The 19187-nt window shown below is 34.4% G+C and overlaps 1 protein-coding gene across 5 annotated transcripts in view; it reads left to right on the top strand.

The window, feature by feature from the left end:
• The window catches only part of CCDC91 (coiled-coil domain containing 91), a 338801-nt gene that overhangs the window by 180415 nt on the left and 139199 nt on the right, over nt 1-19187 (top strand). For 4 of the 5 annotated variants that reach the window (XM_058558585.1, XM_058558584.1, XM_058558588.1 and 1 more), the window contains one exon: nt 6125-6232. The exons of the other annotated variant lie outside the window; for it this stretch is intronic. In XM_058558585.1, the coding sequence (XP_058414568.1) occupies nt 6125-6232 (108 nt within the window). The remainder of the gene's footprint in view (nt 1-6124; nt 6233-19187) is intronic. 5 annotated transcript variants of the gene reach the window in all.

Genomic DNA, 19187 nt, shown 5'->3' with positions numbered 1-19187 from the left:
GGTAAATTTTCAGCAGCCTAGCTACTTCTGAAAAGTAGTAGTTTCATGACCTCTTTACTTCTCATTTTTTAAATTAAGGAAAAAGGAAGAGAGAAATCTTGTTTTTTAATCCATTTTTTCCATAATTTTAGGTAATAGCTTCTGTCCTACTTTCTAAAAAGACGTATGACCAAATCCATCACTATCACTCCTCCGACATCTGGAGTTTACTCTTGAGAAATGTGCACCTTCATTCTCCCCAAGGGCTGAACTTCAGGGTCTGAATGTTGCCTTACTTCTGCCACCCTGGCTAGCAGGAGACCGTGAACCTAAACTTGAATTTGGCACCAATTTTGAGTACATGAAAGCCTTAAGTCCAGATCAAAATCTTTCTTCTAGAGAATTGTACTCCTTAGTCCTTTTTACCTTGTACTTTTTTTTTATAATTATATTTATTTATTATTTATTTTCCCCCAAAGCCCCAGTAGATAGTTGTATGTCATAGTTGCACATCCTTCTAGTTGCTGTATGTGGGACGCAGCCTCAGCATGGCCGGAGAAGCAGTGCGTCGGTGCGCGCCCAGGATCCGAACCCGGGCCGCCAGCAGCGGAGCACCGCGCTCTTAACCGCTAAGCCATGAGGCCGGCCCTACCTTGTACTTTTAAATCACCTCTCAATGATAGGTTTTAATCACATTATTTCTTTTTGTATCCCAGCAAAATTTTCTAAAATGTCTAAATATCGTTTTCAGAGATAACCTAATGTTTCTCTTCTAACACAACCACATCTGTACCTTAATTGGATTACTCACTGATCAATGGTCTTTAAAAAAATACATATATATGTGTATGATATATCAGTTTGTATGTTTGTATAATATATGATATATCAAACTATCCGTTTCTCCTCCTGAACTACAAGCCAACAAAGCTATAGATTGACGTTTTAGATACCAAAATTGGCTAAAGATGTCTTTGATTAGCCAAGAGTCATTGAACATTAAGACTAGTTGGAAACCAGTAGCAACATTCAGAGCCAAAGCTAGTCAGCTGCCATCATTTGGACACTATGTCTTCATTTTCATAGTCTTCGTTGCCAGTCTATTTGTGATAAAATGGAGAATGCAAGTATTGAAGAACTGCATGCTAATAGACAAAGGGTCCAGATGACATTCAAGTGTGTATTACTTGCCAGATATACTTGTAGTATATACTACATCTGTGGCACTTTTCTGTGAGAACATGAAAAACACTCAGCTAGTTCTTATTAGGATTAACTCCTTCATTACCAGAGAGAATAATTGCATTACTCTTAAATCTACTGAATAAAAAAGTGCTCTTGCATGGTGCATTAGTTATGAGTTTCTAATTTGCTTGTATATGTGTAGCCCACAAAAATCAGTGCTACATTTTTTTTTTCTTTTTTTTGGTGAGGAAGATTAGCCCTGAGCTAATATCCATTTCCAGTCCTCCTCTTTTTGCTGAGGAAGATCGGTCCTGGGCTAACATCCGTGCCTGTCTTCCTCTACTTTATATGTGGGATGCCTGCCACAGCATGGCTTGATAAGTGGTGCGTAGGTCCGTGCCCAGGATCCAAACCTGCGAACCCCAGGCTGCCAAAGTGGAGCACGCAAGCTTAACCACTTCGCTACCGGGCCACCCCAGTGCTACATATTTTTATTCTCACAAAATGTCCATTGATGGAGAAAGTTTTGATAGTATTTGTGTGCTTTTGGTACTTTGCAACACTGTTTGAAGGTATTAAAAAATGTCAGATTATAGAAACTTTCTTGTTTAAAGCCTTTAGGAGTTTCTCATTGCAGTTAGAATAGAATTAAAATGCCTTTCCATGGTTCTATGTGATTCTGGTCCTCGACTACTTTTCTGATCTCTGATTCACGTTTTTTTTTATTGTGGTAACATTGGTTTATAATATTATATAAGTTTCATGTGTACATCATTATATTTCAATTTCTGTGTAGACTACATCATGTTCACCACCCAAAGACTAATTACCATCCATCACCATACACATGTGCCCTTTTACTCCTCTCACCCCCTGCCCCCTTCTCCTCTGGTAACCATAGGGCTCCGTAAGAAGTTTAACCCGTTTAAGGATAAAAAGAAGTCTGGTGTAGCTGTAGTGTCTGGTGGAATTCCTTGGATCATATGATCTACGCTGGCCTTTTTTCTAGTTCTTCATCTCATCAGCTTTATTCCCACCCTAGGACTTGGCACTATTTCCTTTGATGGAAATCTCCTTCCCACAGACTTTATATATGACTGAATTTTTTTCACTTGTGATACCTCAACTCTATTTGCACTTCTCCAGAGAACTCTTTCTTGACTACCCTCTCTGAAAATTTTCTCCTCCATTAATATTTTCTTTTTTATCCCATTTTATTTTCTTTATAGCCATCAGAAATGGCTTCTTTGTAGTGTGCCTCCCAAACTTCCTTGTCCTCTCTACCCTCTCCGTCCCCTTGCCAATAACGTAAGCTCAGGAGAGTCAGGCTCATATTTGCTTTGTTCATTCTGTATCCCCAGTGCCTAAAATAGTACCTGGACTAAAGTATGCATCCAGTAAATATTAGTTTAATAAATGAAGAATGGACTAATAATTAAGTGGCTGATAAAAATAGAATAAGTGCTTAGTTTATGAAGAGAAATCTACTTTACTGGGCTAGAACAGCTAAAACAAACAGGGAATTGCGTGGGTGGATCTGAATCCAGTTCTTTGTTCCACTGAGTCTTGTCATGTGATTTCAGGCACATTTCCTCACTTCAGTGTCTGTTTCTTTATCTGTAAAACAGATATGTGGAGCTCATGGGAAAAGATGGATGAATGATTCAGTAAAATGACTGACATTCATCATTTTTTCAAATGTATCTTAAAGTAGGCTCTCCTTTTGAATAACAAACTTGCTTGTAGTATGGAAATTTTGAGGGAATATTATAAGACATGCTAACAGTTTAATAGCTTTGCAGAATTCAGAGTAATGTTATGCTGAAAAACTTGCACCAGAAAAAACATGAAAGTATCTTTTCAGAGTTTTAACTTACCCATTTTGCAGATGCCTTTTCGTTTTGCTTATTTTATTTTTAGTGAAAAATTGGGGAAGATCTGAAATAGATTTTTGAAAAGCCAACTGTGATACTTCTCCAAGAAAGATGAAATTGTGCTTGATTTCGAATGACCCTTTACAATAATTAATTTGCCTGTACTCCTGGGACAATTGGCTGTAGTTTGGGTTGCAGTAGTCCACTTGGACTGTACTTCTCTACTCACTTAAATTCCAGCGCATATTCAGTTCCGTTCAAAATAAGTGTCTACTGCTTATGAGTGTTGGTTGGGGTGGGGTGGTTTTTGACTTAATATCTTTGTTTTCTATGCGTCTAATAATTGTAGAATTTATAACATACTTTTCCTTCTGAGGAGTTTGTAGTCCTTCACACACTGTTTTATTTACTCAAAATTTATCCTGTGGAGTAGAAAGAATGGACATTTCTAGGCTAAAATAATAACTTTAAAAATTGAGATCCTCGGGGGCTGGCCAGGTGGTGCAAGCGGTTAAGTGCGTGTGCTCCGCTTCGGCGGCCTGGGGTCGGCAGATTCAGATCCCGGACGCGCACCGACGCACTGCTTGTCAGGCCATGCTGTGGCGGCATCCCATATAAAGTGGAGGAAGATGGGCATGGATGTTAGCTCAGGGCCAATCTTCCTCGGCAAAAAAAGAGGAAGATCAGCATCGGATGTTAGCTCAGGGCTGATCTTCCTCACAAAAAAAAAAAAAAATTGAGATCCTAGGTAGGGATTAAATATACTCAGCAACAAATTTGCTAACTGAACTTGGTAGTTATAGTTTGAAGCAGAGTGAAATATTGGTGCTGTTCATACTATGATTTTTAAAAATATCTTAATTTTAATACAAGGATCTTAATCTTAATACAAGGATCATCACTCACCAAATAGCTATTCCAGCTATTCTTATCTATTTAATGTTCCCTGTCTAGCCCTGACCCTTACAGGCAGGCTTCAGGCATCTTTTCTTTCTCAGATACACTCCTTGCATATAACTATGGTGTATGATTATCTAGAGAATGTTTCTCTTCAACAGTAGACTGAACTCAGTGACGACAGACTTTTTTTTTCCTTTTAATCGTTATGTTCCCACTACCTTCTTTCATGTCTCTTTTGTAGATAGGTGGATTTAAATAACTGAATGGGACTACAATGAGGGGTTTGAACTATATGAAAGGCTGGCTACGTTTACATAGCTTTTCTCTATAGCTTTGTCTCTTACTTGACTCGTTATCCTATCTTCAAGTTGGAAGAAAATGAGTATATGGTGTACAAATCAATCAGTAGAGGAAAAAAAATACTATTCAATTGTCTTTCTTAATTATGGTGAGAAAATATTATTTTATTTCGTTAATGTACAAACCTCCAAAGGATGTAATCTACTAAAAATCATAATTGGGTATTTAAACCATGGGATTATTTGGAACCATGGCAAATAGAGAAATGAAAACAGTTCTTTCCATTAAGCAAAACAATTCTGCGATATCCCAAGTCCCAAAAAAGAATGACATTTTTCTCTCTACAAAAGATGCTGTGAATATATTCAAGGGAATTGTCTATAACTATACTGTTCTTTAAATTTTCTGAAGTCCAACAAGTAGTATATTTTATCTTGCCAAAGGTAAATTAGAGCTTTACATTGTCTCGTCAAGGTTTAAGAGGTTAAATTTTGGTGCTTTATGTAAATTAATCATTTTGGAATCTTTAGAGGACGTATAATGTATAAATGAAGGCCTAAAGCAGTTCTTTTAAGCAGTTCTTTATATTTTGATTAAACCTCAGTCAGAGCTTCAGTTTCCTTTACTTATTTACTAGTAATTCTGCAGCTTCAGAGTGAATGTTGAATTATAAGAGTAGTTCCATCATCAGACAGTCTAACATTTTCAAAAGAAAGTTAATTATTTGAAAATTTGAGACTCATCTAGAGGTTTTAAAAATATTTTTCTCTCAGTTTTTAAAATACATGCATATTTATTTAACTTCTTAATGCATGTTGTTTCCAACCAAGTAAATCTATTTTCAAAACAGAGATTATTTAAGAGATTTGGCTTATTTTTCTTTTCTTGGAGAATGTGCCAAAGGTCTGTTTTCTATAAGACATGTGTCTGTTTCAACTTACTATTTTCATTATAAGTAGTTTATTATCCAGATAGGCCTTCAAAAATAGAATATTTGCTAAAGAGTTCTTATGTATATGGTTGAGTGCATATTTTAGAATGATTTAGGATTTATAAATATCATATAAGATAATATTGACAACATGTTAAGTATAACGTACAATGCTTGAAAAGAAAAAGGAAGAAAAAAGATGATAATATTCTAAGCATCTCCAGTAAGGAAGTGAGCGGGTGGAACATCTTCAAATGCTGATTTGACCTCTCTTAGAACAGTGCTAACGTCTTTATATTTAATTGACTGAGGTTCCAACATTTACACTACCACCTTAAGTTTGTCTAGTCTCCCAAACTTTATGACTTTTTATGAATACAGCCTTGAGATTCTGACTTCCACACTTTGACTTATACCTTTTCACATTAGGGGCGTGAACTTCCTGGGGGGTAGTTCTTTTATGTTTGAAATTGCTCAGAATTTCCATCTGCTTTTACTTGACTTGTGGTCTTGAAGATCATGCTTGGCCCATGGGATATTACAGTGTGCCGAGAGGATGTGGAGTTTTGTCAGCCAGTGAAATATGTCTGGTTTTTTTCTTTTTTTTCAGCAGCTTTCATACGCTCCTCATCCTGTGTGGTCTTTGCTAAACTGAATTTATATTTAACACAACTACTCACCCTCTTTATCATCTTCTATGACTTGGCCTTTTTAAGAAGGTGTGTAGAAGGAACATCTGAGCCAAAAAACTCTCGTTTTGGCAATAGGGAAACCTGTAACCGAAAGCTTCAAGTAGTGTTATATACGAATGTGCTTCAATATTCACAAATGTGTGTTTTATAATGCAGAAGAGTATCATATTTCAGATATGTACAACTGTCAAAAAAAATTCTCATGCCAACAGTAGACTCCATGTTTTGTCTGTAATCCAAATGACATTTTTGCTTGTTTTTAGGCACTACTGCAGTCTTCAGTTAAGCAACAAGTAGAAGCTATTGAAAAACAGTACATTTCTGCAATTGAGAAACAAGCACACAAGTGTGAGGAGTTGCTAAATACTCAGGTAATAAAATTGCACATCCATTATATATTTATACTTTTCTCTGACTCTCCTCCCCTGAGAGCTCTATAACTGTTTATTCAGTTTCGTGCCATTTACTTTCCTTGGTGTATTTTGGAGAAAAAATATGCTTATGTAAACTCAGTGTTAAAGTTTGGGAATTTTATGATAGACTAAAAATAGGACTAAAGGCCTGAAATATGTGGTTCTCTCTAAAATTAAACATAATTCTTATGCTAATTTCTGGGTTGTAATATTATTGATCAAATAACTGAAAGAAAGAGATGACTATAAATGTATTATGGCATGTGAAATGATTTTTAGTGGTATAAGACTGATAAATAATATTTGAATTTTTTAAAGTACTTATTTATGTTTGAGTTACCTTTTGTTTCATATAGGCATTGGTTTCTATTTGAATTTTTCTATTGAATTTTGTTTCTTTTTTGATCTAATGTCTTAGAAGCCGTTAAAAACATGATTAGCTGATTTACGGTATACAATCAGTTGAAGAGCATTTATGGATTTGTCATAGTATAAATAATTTATGCAAGAAGTTCCCAGCAACATTTTTGAATAACATAAAACTTGGTAGATGAAAATAAAATCAACTTTATTTAAAGGACCTATTTTATATCATGGGAAGAAAATATACTAAGAATTAAGAAAACAGAATTAGATGTAGAATTTAAATGGAGATTTATAAATATGCCACCCATCCTCAAGATTAGGGTCAGTTCTGTTAAATATTTTTCAATGTCATTTGAATAAATAGCTTAGAAGAGGAAATACACAGACAATTTTGTAAATTTGATAAAACAATCATACTGTTTTGGGTGGTGAAATACCAGGTTGTCAGAGGTATGAAGTATATGACTTTGTAAATGGACAGAAAAATCACAGAGAAGAATTAAGGTCCTAGCACTGTGAAACTGCATAAGGCATGTGTTAGCCAGGACAGGCCAGGTTATGCCCTAAACTCTCTGGCTTCAGACTGCAAAGATTTATCTTACTCATGCTACATAAAATATTGAGGATTGTTTTGGGGCTTGGTCTCATGTTGTCCTCACCCTAGGAACTAGCCTGATAGTGTAGTTCCTATGTGGAACATTACCTGTTATCATTGCAGAGTGGAAACAAGCCCAGTCAGATTTCCTACCAGTAAGTCAGTATTCTGGACTGGAAATGACACTTCCACTTCCAATTTATGTCCACAATGCCCCACCCAGTCATAATGGGGCCCAGGTAGTGAGATCCTACTATGAACCTGGAAGAAAGAGAGCAGGAAATATTTGATAAACAGCACGAATATACCACAGTCAGCTCTTTCGGTTGCCAGATATTTGCAGTCTCCTTCTCATAGGCAAATTTGTTTATCCTGTCCCTGTGGGATAAAATCTGGAAATTTTATCTAGCTAGGGCCTCAAGCTCAAAAGTCCAGATCTCTGGGTGATAGATGGGGAGTGATGTGCTGCAGTCTCTACATTATCAAGTCCAGAAAAATGGTCCCTTTTGACCTGAAGAACTAGAAACTAAAATATGTGTTATTTACCCCGAACATGTCTAGTGTACAGTGGTGAGATAAAGGTAGAGTATTTACTGTAAACACTCTGAGTAGGAAAGATGAAGAACAGATGTGCGCAGCTATCATTAGTATCAGCAATTCTAAAATCTCAATGGACGGATCAAATAAGAATCTCTGCCGTGAGGGTAGGATTGCTCTTTGATTTACCATGATTCTCTTTTCAGGCTTTAGGGACAAGGTCTCTAGTCCATTATTCTTTATGATCTTGTTGATTTAAAATTTTTCAATATCTTTGTTGGCTATATCTAATGTGAGTATTTGAGATGATACCATTTCTCAGCCTGCTTCCTGTCTATGGAAAATTGGGAGCGATGGGTCGTTTTAGGTAGCAGCTAGTCACAGTTCAGAGTAATGGTTCTTCTGGCTTTTTATCTGTTTGATTACAATCATATCCATTTGTCAAAGGCAAACCCACAGTTATTTTAGAGACCTACTTCCTAGATATAATGTATATGCTTTCTACCCTCATGCTTGCCTGTCTGTGTCTCTTTTTCTGATTAAAGATAACTTCATTTATCAAACTTGAGTTGAAGAAATCCCAATGGTCTCTTTTCCCCAAACCATTTGGTCTCAATGAAAGTATATACCGGCCGGTCACAGCCTATTGGATCTTTGCTTAGAGACACTTTAATCAATTGAATCTTTAACAGTGGGTGTGACTAACATATTCTTGGTTTAATACTTACTGCAAGGCTGAATTTAGTTTGTCTTTGTTGCTCAAAGGTCTTTTTAATTGTTTCTTTTATAAGTTGAGCTTGGGAAGGTGGTTATCCCTACAAGTCTCCAAATTTTTGAACTTTTTCTATTACCTGTAATTTGATGCTTGTGAATTGTCTTTTTTCTTGTGAAAACAATGCTGAACTTGTCTTTTTTTATAATGCCTTGTCAAAAATAGTCAATAGCAGAACTAATAAATGAATTCAGCAAAGTTGTAGATTAAAAGATTAACACACAAAAGTCAGTTGTGTTTCTATAGTCCCTCAATGAACAATCAAAAAGGAAATTAAGAAAGCAATTAAATTTACAGTAGTATCTTAAAGAATAAAATACCTAGGAATAAACTTAGCCAAGGGGATGAAAAAATTATACACTAAAATCTACAAAACATTGCTGAAAGAAATAAAAAATAACCTAAATAAATAGAAAGATGCTCCGTGTTCATCAAGTGGCAATATTTGGTGAAGAGCACTCAAGACAACCACAGGACATTTAGAGGATCATAAGCAGTTCAGTATGATGAAATGCAGTTAAAAAAACCAGACACTAAAAGAGGATATGATTAGTAGGTAAAATCATGTAAAGTGTAAAAATGATGATCCCACACTTATTTTTCAAATCATATTTCTTGTGATGCCATTTGAAATTTGAAATAAGTGAATTGATTTCAACAAAAGTAATAGCTGGATGGTTCCTTAGGAATAATTTAGTTCAACCTTTTGTGTGTGTGTCTTTCTCTTTTTTTTTTCAAATTAAGAATTTAAGAGAAAAGGAAATTAACACTAATGCCAAGTAGTTACAAACATGTGCTCTGAAGTCAGACTGTCTGAACTGATCCCTGGGTTTGTCACTTAACTCTGTTACTATGAAATGTCCCTTAACCTCTCTGTGCTTCATTTTTCTCATCTAGAAAATGAATACACGAGTAATTCCTACCTCATAAGATTGTTATGAATATTATATGACATCAGATTTGCATAGTACTTAGAATAGAACTTAACCTATTCTAGGTGTTCAGTTGATGTTGTCTGCGTTATCATCTTTGTTATTCTCGGCAAAGATCATTTGTCTGGCTATTCTCGGAACCAGAGCTAAGACTCATGTTGTCTAATTTCCAGGCTATAGAGGAAAGGCTACTTATTTGTAGTTCATATTTTGTCGTGTGTTTGATAGAAAAAAAGTCAGCCTTTAAATTTTTAAACATTTACCTTGGGGCCACTCATAGTATATGAGTGGTAGACCAACCTTTTCTCTCTCTCTCTCTTTCTTATTTAATGAGGGCTTTTGGTATGACTGGCACTCCACTGGATCCTATGCATATAACAGTGAGCAAGACATAGTCCTTCTAGTAATAAGGGAAGACAGATGATATGATTGCAATCTAGTGTGATAAGTTTTGTTCGAATAGTTATACGAGAGTATGTTAAAGGATATATAACTCCTTCATATTGGGTGAGGGAAGACTTATTGGGCTAATGATGAGTTCTCTCGGGGTTCATGGATCTAAGTGAGGTCAGAACTAAGAATTTAGCGTGAGAGAGGTAGATGGAATACTATATTCAAAATCCTTTAGATGAGAGAGTATAATTTAAATATGTCTTGGGGGGGTAAGGCTATTTGAGACCGCCAAATGAAAGACCATTTTACGCCATAGAAAGGATGTTAAGGAGCTTGTCTGCTGCATTGTCTGACAGGAAATTGAGTGCTATTAAAAGACATTAACTAGAGAAGTGACATTTGTTCAGATTTGCGTTTTATAAATATTACTCTGGCTACAGTATAAAATAATGAATTGATGAGAGAGAGTATGGGAAGCACATACGTCAGTTAAATAGCTATTGTAGTTATCCAAGTGAGAATGATGGTGGCCTAAATTAAGGAGAGCTTTTGCTGGTTTTGAGTGCTATTAAGGGAACAGAAACTAGAGAATTTGTAAGAATACAAGAGAGGAAGTAAGTGTTGGTTGATAAAGGATGTATGCACACACACGACAAACACACATTTTATATACATAAATACGTATTTATTCATGAATATATTTTTGTGGATGGTAACCAGATTTTTGGTTTTGGCAGTTCAGTGAAATAGGAAACTTAAGACATAGAGTATGGTTAGGGTTGAAAATTTTGTGTTTTGGACATGTTAAGTTTCTGTTGTTTTTCATAATTTTTGGTTGTGAGAGGTTTTCATAAATTATAGATAAAGTTCTTTGCCATATATATACATTATAAATATTTTCTCACAATTTCTGGTTTCCTTTTCACTTTTCTTGTTAGTATCTTTAGATGAATTTAATTTAATTTTGATGAATTCAAATTTATTTTTTCCTTTTATGAATCATGCTTTTTATGTTGTATCTAAGAAGTCTTTGCCTAACCATAAGTCACAGAGATTTTCTCCTATATTTTCTTTAAAAATTTCTTTAAAATTTTCCTTAGGTTATGTATGTGATCCATTTTTTAATTAGTTTGGGGGTATGATGTAAGGAGATAGCACAAGTTCTTCCCCCTCCCCTTGACTCCCTCCCAGTGACCCCCGATAGGGATTTATTCCAGCACCATTTATAAAAAAAGAATATCCTTTCCTTCATTGTATTACATTAACATCCCTGGAGAAAATCATTTGACCATATGAGTGCAGATTTTGTTCTGTTGATCTAGTGTTTTTCAGCCTTGGCACTAGTGACATTTGGAGCTGAATATTCTTTGTTGAGGGGACTGTCCTGTGTGTTGTAGTATATTGAGCAGTCTCCTTCACTTCTACCCACTAGGTGCTAGTAGCGTGCCCTTAATTGTTATAACCAGAAATGTCTCCAGATATTGCTAAATGTCCTCTGAGAGGATGGGGGTAGTCAGTAACCCCTGGATGAGGACCACTGCATTGATCTAGTTTTCTGTCTGTACACCAATACCATACTCTCTTGATTAGTGTAGCTTTATAGTAGGTCTTAAAATTATGTAGTGTAAGAACTCCAACTTCATTCTTCTTGAAAATGGTGTAACTAATCTAGGTAATATGCATTTCCTTATACATTTTAGAATCAGCTTGTCAATTTCCATAAAAAAGCCTATTGTGATTTTGACTGGAATTGCATAGTCTATAGGTAAATTTAGAGAAAATTGCCATCTTAATAATATTGAGTCTTCCAGTATCCATCAACATAGTGTTTTTCTCTATGTATTAGGTCCTATTTAATTTCTCTCAGTAACGTTTTATAGTTTTCAATATACAGGTCGCAGGCATACTTTGTTAAATTTATTTGTAGGTATTTCATTTTTAGGATGCTATTATAAATGGAATTTAAAATTACGTTATCAGATTTTCTTTGCTAGTATATTAATGCGGTTGGTTTTTGTATATTGATATTCATCCTGAGATCTTGGTAAATTAACCTTTTACGTCTGTAGCTTTTTTGTCAGTTTTCTAGAATTTTCTTTGAACCTTATTATGTCATCTGGGAATTACTGAGTTTTACTACTTTGTCTGCAATTTCTGTGCCTTTCATTTCTTTTTCTTGCCCTCTTTCAACTGCTGGGACCTCCAGTGTAAGAGTTAGTAGATGTGGTGACAGTTGGCATCTTGAGTTACTCCCAGTCTTAGAGAGAAAGCATTCATTCAGTCTTCCCTTAAGTGTTACGTTAATTATAGGTTTTCCATAGATGCCATTTATGAGGTTGAGGAAGTTATCTTCTATTACTGTTTTGTTGAGAGTTTTAAATCATGACTAAGTGTTTAGATTTTGTCAATATATTTTTCTGCATCCATTGACATGATCATGTGTTTTTTCTCTTTTATATTATTAATACTATATGTTATTTGATATTATATAGCAAACCACCTTTATGTTCGTGGGTTAAATCCTATTGTTAATGAGAAATTATCCTTTTTATATGTTGCTGGATTCAATGGCATAAAATTTTTTTGATGATTTTTATGTCTATGTTCATGATGAATATAGGTATATAGTTTTTTTTTCCCCCTTGTGATATCTATTTCTATCAGAAATAGGTTTGAATAGGTTTGGTTATCAGAGTAATACTGGCCTCATAGATGAGTTGGGAATTATTCCTTCCTCCTCTGTTTTCTAAAAGGATTTTAATAGAATTAGTATTACTTCTTTCTTAAATGTTTGGTAGAATCCCCTGGAGAAGTTGTGTGGGTCTGTAATTTGCTTTGTGAAAAGGTTTTTAATTACTAATTTTCTATTTCTTCTTTAGTAGTTTTAGTAATTTGTGTCTTTCAAGGAACTTTTGCATTGCATCTAAGTTTTTAAACTTATTAGAAAACGTTATTAGAAAAACATAACGTTCTCTTATTCTTTTAGTGTCTGTAAGATCTGTGGTGATGTCCCCTCTTTCATTCCTCATATTTGGAATTTGTATCAATTGGTTTAGATTTATTAATTTCTTAATCTCCTTCAAGAAGCAGCTTTTGGTTCCATTGTTTCTTTTCCCTTTGTTTTTTATTTCATTGCTGATCTGATTTTTATTATTCCTTTGAGTTTAATTTGTTATGTTCTTTATCGTTCTTTAAGGTGGAAGCTCAGATGTAAGGTTTTAGAGCTATAGATTTCATGCTAATCACTGAGTTGACTGCATCTCACATATTGTAATATGGCATGTTTTCATTTTCATTCTGTTCAAAATGGTTAAAAAATTTCCTTAAGATTTTTGTTTGACCTATGAAATATTTAGTAGAGTGTTGTTTACATTTTTTTTTTTTACTTTGGGATTTTTCTAGCTTTCTTTCTCGTATTGATTTCTAATTTAAAATTTAGTGTATTGAGAACGTATTCTCTTAAATTATTTTTTTTCAATTTATTGAGACATGTTTTGTAGCTTAGCATATATTCTATCCTCATGAATGTACTACGTGCAGTTGAAAAGAATGTGTATTCTACTGTGGTTGGATGGAATGTTCTACAAATGTCAGATTAGGTCCATATGCTTAATAGTGTTTTTCAGTGCTTCAAAATTCAATGATTTTATTTTCTTGTTCTTTCAGTTACTGAGAAAGGAGTGTTGATATCTCCAACTATAACTGATTTGTCTATTCCTTCTTTCAGTCCTGTCGGTTTTGTTTTCATGTATTTTGGGGCTTTGTTGTTGAATGCTTATGGATTTGTAATCACTATATCTTCCTGTTGTATTTCATGTCTTAAAGTCTATTTTGTATTGTATTACCATAGTTAATTTAGCTCTATTATGCTTGCTATTTGTATGGTTTTTCATTTTCCATTCTTTTACTTTAAAATTATTTTTGTCTTTGAATTAAAATATCTTATTGACAGCGTATAATTCGACCTTGCTTTTTATTCGGTCTCACACTCTCTGCCTTTTGATTAGGGTATTTAGTCCATTCAGTTTAAGATACCTCTTGATATGCCTGGATTTAGGTCTGCCATTTGCCATTGTTTGCTATTAGTCTCATGGTTTTGGTCCTCTGTTCCTTTTTTATTCGTATCTTTTATATTAAATATTTTTAGTATACCGTTTTAAATTCTGCTATTGTCCTGTATTTTAACACATTTATGGAGCTATAATTGATACATAATAAACTTAACATATTTAAAGCGTACGTTTTAATAAGTTTTGGCATATGTAAAAACCCCACGAAACCATCAACACAGTCAAAATAAAGAACATATCAGCATGCCTAAAGATCTCCTTGTGTCTCACTGTAATGTTTTTTTCTTCCCTGTCCTCATCATCCTTCTCCATTCCCAGAAAGTCACTGATATCGTGACTGTATCATTATAGTCTATAGAATTTTTATTTAAATGAAATTATGCAATATGTACTTTTTTCCCTTTCTATTGCAGCATAATTATTTTAAGGTTTATTAATTTTGTTCTGTGTGTCAATAGTTTGTCCCTTTTTATTTCCGAGTAGTGTTCCGTTTTGTAGTTATACCACAGTTTATCCATTTATTTGTTGATGGATATTTTGCTTGTATCCAGTGTTTAGCTATTACAAATAATGCTGCTATGAGCATTCATGTACAAGTCTTTCTATGGACCTATGCTTTTCTTTCTCGTGGATAAATACCCAGCAGTGGAATCGCTAGGTCATATGGTAAGTGTATGTTTAACTTCAGTTGTGGTAATGCTTTACATTATACCTTCGGTCAAGTGTCTTTTCAGATCTTTTCCCAATTTGTTGTTAGTTTGCTTTCCTATGATTGAGTTTTGAGAGTTCTTTACATATTCTGGATATAAATCCTTCTTCAAATATGTGATGTACCAATATTTTGTCACAGTCTATAGCTTGTCTTTTCTTTCTCCTAATGTATTTCTAAGAACAGGAGTTTTAAATTTATATGAAATCCAATTTATCAGTTTTTTTTCTATGGATCATTCTTGTGTGTCATATCTAAGAACTCTTAACCTAACCCAAAGTCAAAAAGATTTTCTTCTGTGTTTTATTTTTAAAAATTTTAGTTTATAGTTTCAGGTTTACAAATTATCCAGTTGATTTTCGTATATGGTTCTAGATGTGGGTTGAAGTTACCCAAGCATTACAGTCTTAATTGCTGTCAAGACTGTTCTTTCACCAGTGAATTTCCTTTGTACCTTCATCAAAAATCAGTCATGTATGTGTGAGTTTATTGCTTGACTCTCTATCAGTTCCGTTTATCTGTCTATCTCAACTCCAGTACTACACTGTTTATTTACTGTAGATATTTAGTAAGTCTTGAAATCAGGTAGTGTAAGTCCTCCAATATTGTTCTTATATTTCAAAGTTGTTTTGGCTATTTTAGGTCCTTTGCATTTCCACACAAGTTTTATAATCGGCCTATCAGTTTCTACAACAAAGCATGCTAAGATGTTATGTGTGAAGTGTGTTTACTCACAACACTTCTGACACCTAGTGTGTGGGTTTTAACACCAAGAAATTCTCCAATTCTTTGTGGACACCAACTGGGTGTCTTACAAGTCAATTTAATCCTGACGCTACCCACAGTTAGTGCAGACCCTACAGGTTAAGGGCTCAGTCCCACAAGACTACCCCTACTTCAGATGCCAATCGAAAGTCCTGGGCCTGCTGTACTCCTGACCAACTGGCTATAAATTGGGAGTTCCTGTAACCCCCTTCTCAGGCCAGTCACAAGTTCCTAGATTTCCTGTATTTTTGACTAATTGGCGATAAATCAAGGGTTTTCACGATCCCCTCCTGAGGTTTGATAATTTGCTAGAACAGCTCCGAGAACTCAGCAATGTGCTTTACTTACTGTTACTAGTTTATTATAAGGGATACAACTCAGGAACAGCCAAATGGAGGAGATATATAGGGCAAGGTATGGGGGAGAGGGAGTACTGCAGAACTCCCATGCCCTCTCTGGGTGTATCATCTCCCAGCACCTTGATGTGTTCAGCAACCTGGAAGCTCTCTGAATCCTGTTGTTTAGGGGTTTTTATGGAAATTCCATTACATAGACGTGCTTGATTAAATCCTTGACCATTGGTGATTAACTCAGTCTCCAGCCCCTCACCTCTCACCCCTCCCTAAAGATTGGGGAGGGGGAGTGTAACTGAATGTTCCAACCCTCTAATAACATGGTTGGTTCCTCTGAGTATCAGCCCCCATCCTGAAGCTATCTAGGGGTCCACCAAGGACCTCATTAGGATAAACTCAGTTTGGTTGAAAGGGGCTTACTATGAATAACAAAAGATACTCTTTTCCCTCCTATCACTGAGAAAATTCCAAAGGTTTTAGAGTCTCTATGTTAGGAACTGAGGGTGAAGACCAAATATATATTTCTTATTATATCATAGATGTTGATTAGGATTGTGTTGAATCTATTTGGGTGCAACTGACAACTTTACAATATTGAATCTTCTTACCTAAGAACATGGTATATTGCTCAGCTTATTTAGGTCTTTTTAAATTTTCCTCAGCAATGTTTAAAAGTTTTCACTGTTTAGGTCTAACACATCTTTTATCCAGTTTATCCCAATGTATTTCATATTTTTTAATGCTAGTTTAACTTTTATATATTTTGTTCAATTTCGATTACCTAGTGCCATTGCTAGTACATAGAAATACAATTGATTTTTGTGTATTGGTCTTGTATTCTGTAATGGCGCTAAAGTCACTTATTAGTTTTAGCACCTTTTTTTGTAGAGTCCATACGATTTTCTACATAGATGATCATGTTGTCTGAGAATAAAAACATTGTTACATCTTCCTTTTAATTTTGATGCCTTTTATTTCTTTTTTTCCCCACTTTTATTGAGAAATAATTGACATACATCACTGTATAAGTTTAGGGCATACAGCATGATGGTTTGATTTACATATATTGTGAAATGATTATCAGTGTAACGAATATCCATCTTCTCATATAGATACAATGAAAAGAAAGGAAAGAAGAAAAGAAAAAAGGAAAAAAAATTTCTCCTTGGGATGAGAACTCTTAGGATTTACTCTCTCAACAACTTTCCTATATATCATACAGCAGTGTTAGCTATAGTCATCATGTTGTACTTTATATCCCTAGTACTTACTTATCTTATAACTGGAAGTTTGTACCTTTTTGACCACCTTCCTCCAATTCCCCTTCCCTCCACCGTGCAGCTTTGTTAACCACAAGTCTGATATCTTATTCTGTGACTTTTGTTTTTTGTTTGTTTTTGTGTTTTTAGATTCCACATATAAATAAGATCATATAGTATTTGTCTGTTTCTAACTTATTTCGCTTAGCATAATGTCTTCAGGGTTCATCCATGTTGTCACAAATGGTAGGATTTCCTCGTCTTTTGTTGCTGAATAGTATTCCTGTGTGTGTGTGTGTGTGTGTGTGTGTGTGTGTGTATGTACACCACATCTTCTTTATGCATTCATCTATTGATGGACACTTAGGTTGTTTCCATGTCTTGTCTATTGTAAATAATGCTGCTGTGAACATGGGGGTGCAGATATCTTTTCAAGTTAGTGTTTTTATTTTCTTTGGTTATATTCTCAGAAGTGAAATTGCTGGACCATATGGTAGTTTTATTTCTCATTTTTTGAGGATCCTCCACACTGTTTTCATTGTAGCTGTACCAATTTACAATCCCACCAACAGTGCACAAGGGTTCCCTTTTCTCTACATCCATGCTGCATATTTTATCTTTAGTCTTTTTGATGATGGCTTTTATAACAGGCATGATGTGATAACTCATTGTGATTTTAATTTGCATTTCTCTAATGACTAGTGATGTTGAGCATCTTTTCATGTACCTTTTGGCCTTTTGTATATCTTCTTTGGAGAAATTTCTGTTCAGGTCCTATGCCCATTTTTTAAATTGGGTTATTTGCTATTGAGTTGTATGAGTTCTTTATATATTTTGGCTATTAACCCCTTATCAGATATATGGTTTGCACATATTTTTTCCCATTCTGTAGGTTGTCTTTTCACTTGCTTGGTGATGCCTTTTATTTCTTTTTCTCAACTTATTGCTCTGGCCGAACCTCTGGTACAATGTTAAAATAGAAGGATATCTTTGCCTTTTACTTGACCGTGAGAAGAAAGCATTTAGTTTTTTATCATTGGATATAACGTTAGCTATAGATATCGTTGAAGACTCTTTATTAGATTGAGTATTTTTCTTTCTACTCCTAGTTTTTGTTCCAGGAATAGATGTTGGATTTTGTCAAACAAATATATATATATACATACACACACACACACACATGCACGCACACACACGCACATATTTATCTTTGTATATCTATATGTACAAGTTTTTATAATATTCTCTTATTGTCTTTTTAATATCTGTAAGAACTTTAGTGATATCTCTTATCTTATTCTAGATACTAGTAATCTGTGCCTTCTTTCTTTTTTCCTGATTAGTTTTGTAGAGGTTTATCAATTTTTTTTATCTTTTTGTTTTTTCTGATTTCTGTGTCATTGAATTCTACTCTGACCTTGATTATTTTATTTCTTTAGTTTAGTTGGACTTCAATTTGCAGTTATCCAGTGTCTTAAAGTAGAAGCTTAAGTCATTGATTGAAACCTTTCTTTTAAATATAGATGTTTAGTGATTAAATTTCTTTGTAATTACTACTTTAGGTGCATGTCTCACATTTTCAAATGTCATGTTTTCATTTCCAGTGAGTTAAAAATACTTTTTAATTTCTCTTTTGATTTCTTCTTTTATCCTCAGGTTGTTTAGAAGTGTGTTGTTTAGTTTTCAAATATTTTGTGGTTTTCCAGATGTATTTCTTTAATTGATTCCTAATCTCATTCTAGTGTGGGTAGAGAACATACTTCATGTGAGTTAAATACTTTTTTGAGATTTATTTTATGGCCCAGAATATGGTCTGTCTTGGTAAATGGTTCTTGTCTACTTGAAAAGAATGTACATTCTTCTGTTGATGGAGTTTTTTACAAATGTCATTTAGATCAATTTTTTTTGGTTGTTTTGTTCCTCTTCTATATTGTTACAGATTTTCTTTCTACTTATTTGCCAGTTGTTGAGAGGCAGGTGTTGAAATATCTGACTATACTTATGGATTTAACTAGTTTCCCTTGCACTTTTTTTTTCGAGTAATTCTGACACACTTCTACTTGGTGCATAAACATTTAGGATTATGTTCTCTTCACGTAATTTTCCCTTTAACAGCATGAAATGTTCATTTCTATCTCTGATAATATTGTTTGCTATGTGAT

Source organism: Diceros bicornis, chromosome 17 (assembly GCF_020826845.1).
Source record: "Diceros bicornis minor isolate mBicDic1 chromosome 17, mDicBic1.mat.cur, whole genome shotgun sequence".
NCBI lineage: Eukaryota > Metazoa > Chordata > Mammalia > Perissodactyla > Rhinocerotidae > Diceros > Diceros bicornis.
The sequence above is the reverse complement of the archived record's forward strand: the minus strand, read 5'-3'. Positions and strand labels throughout refer to the sequence as shown.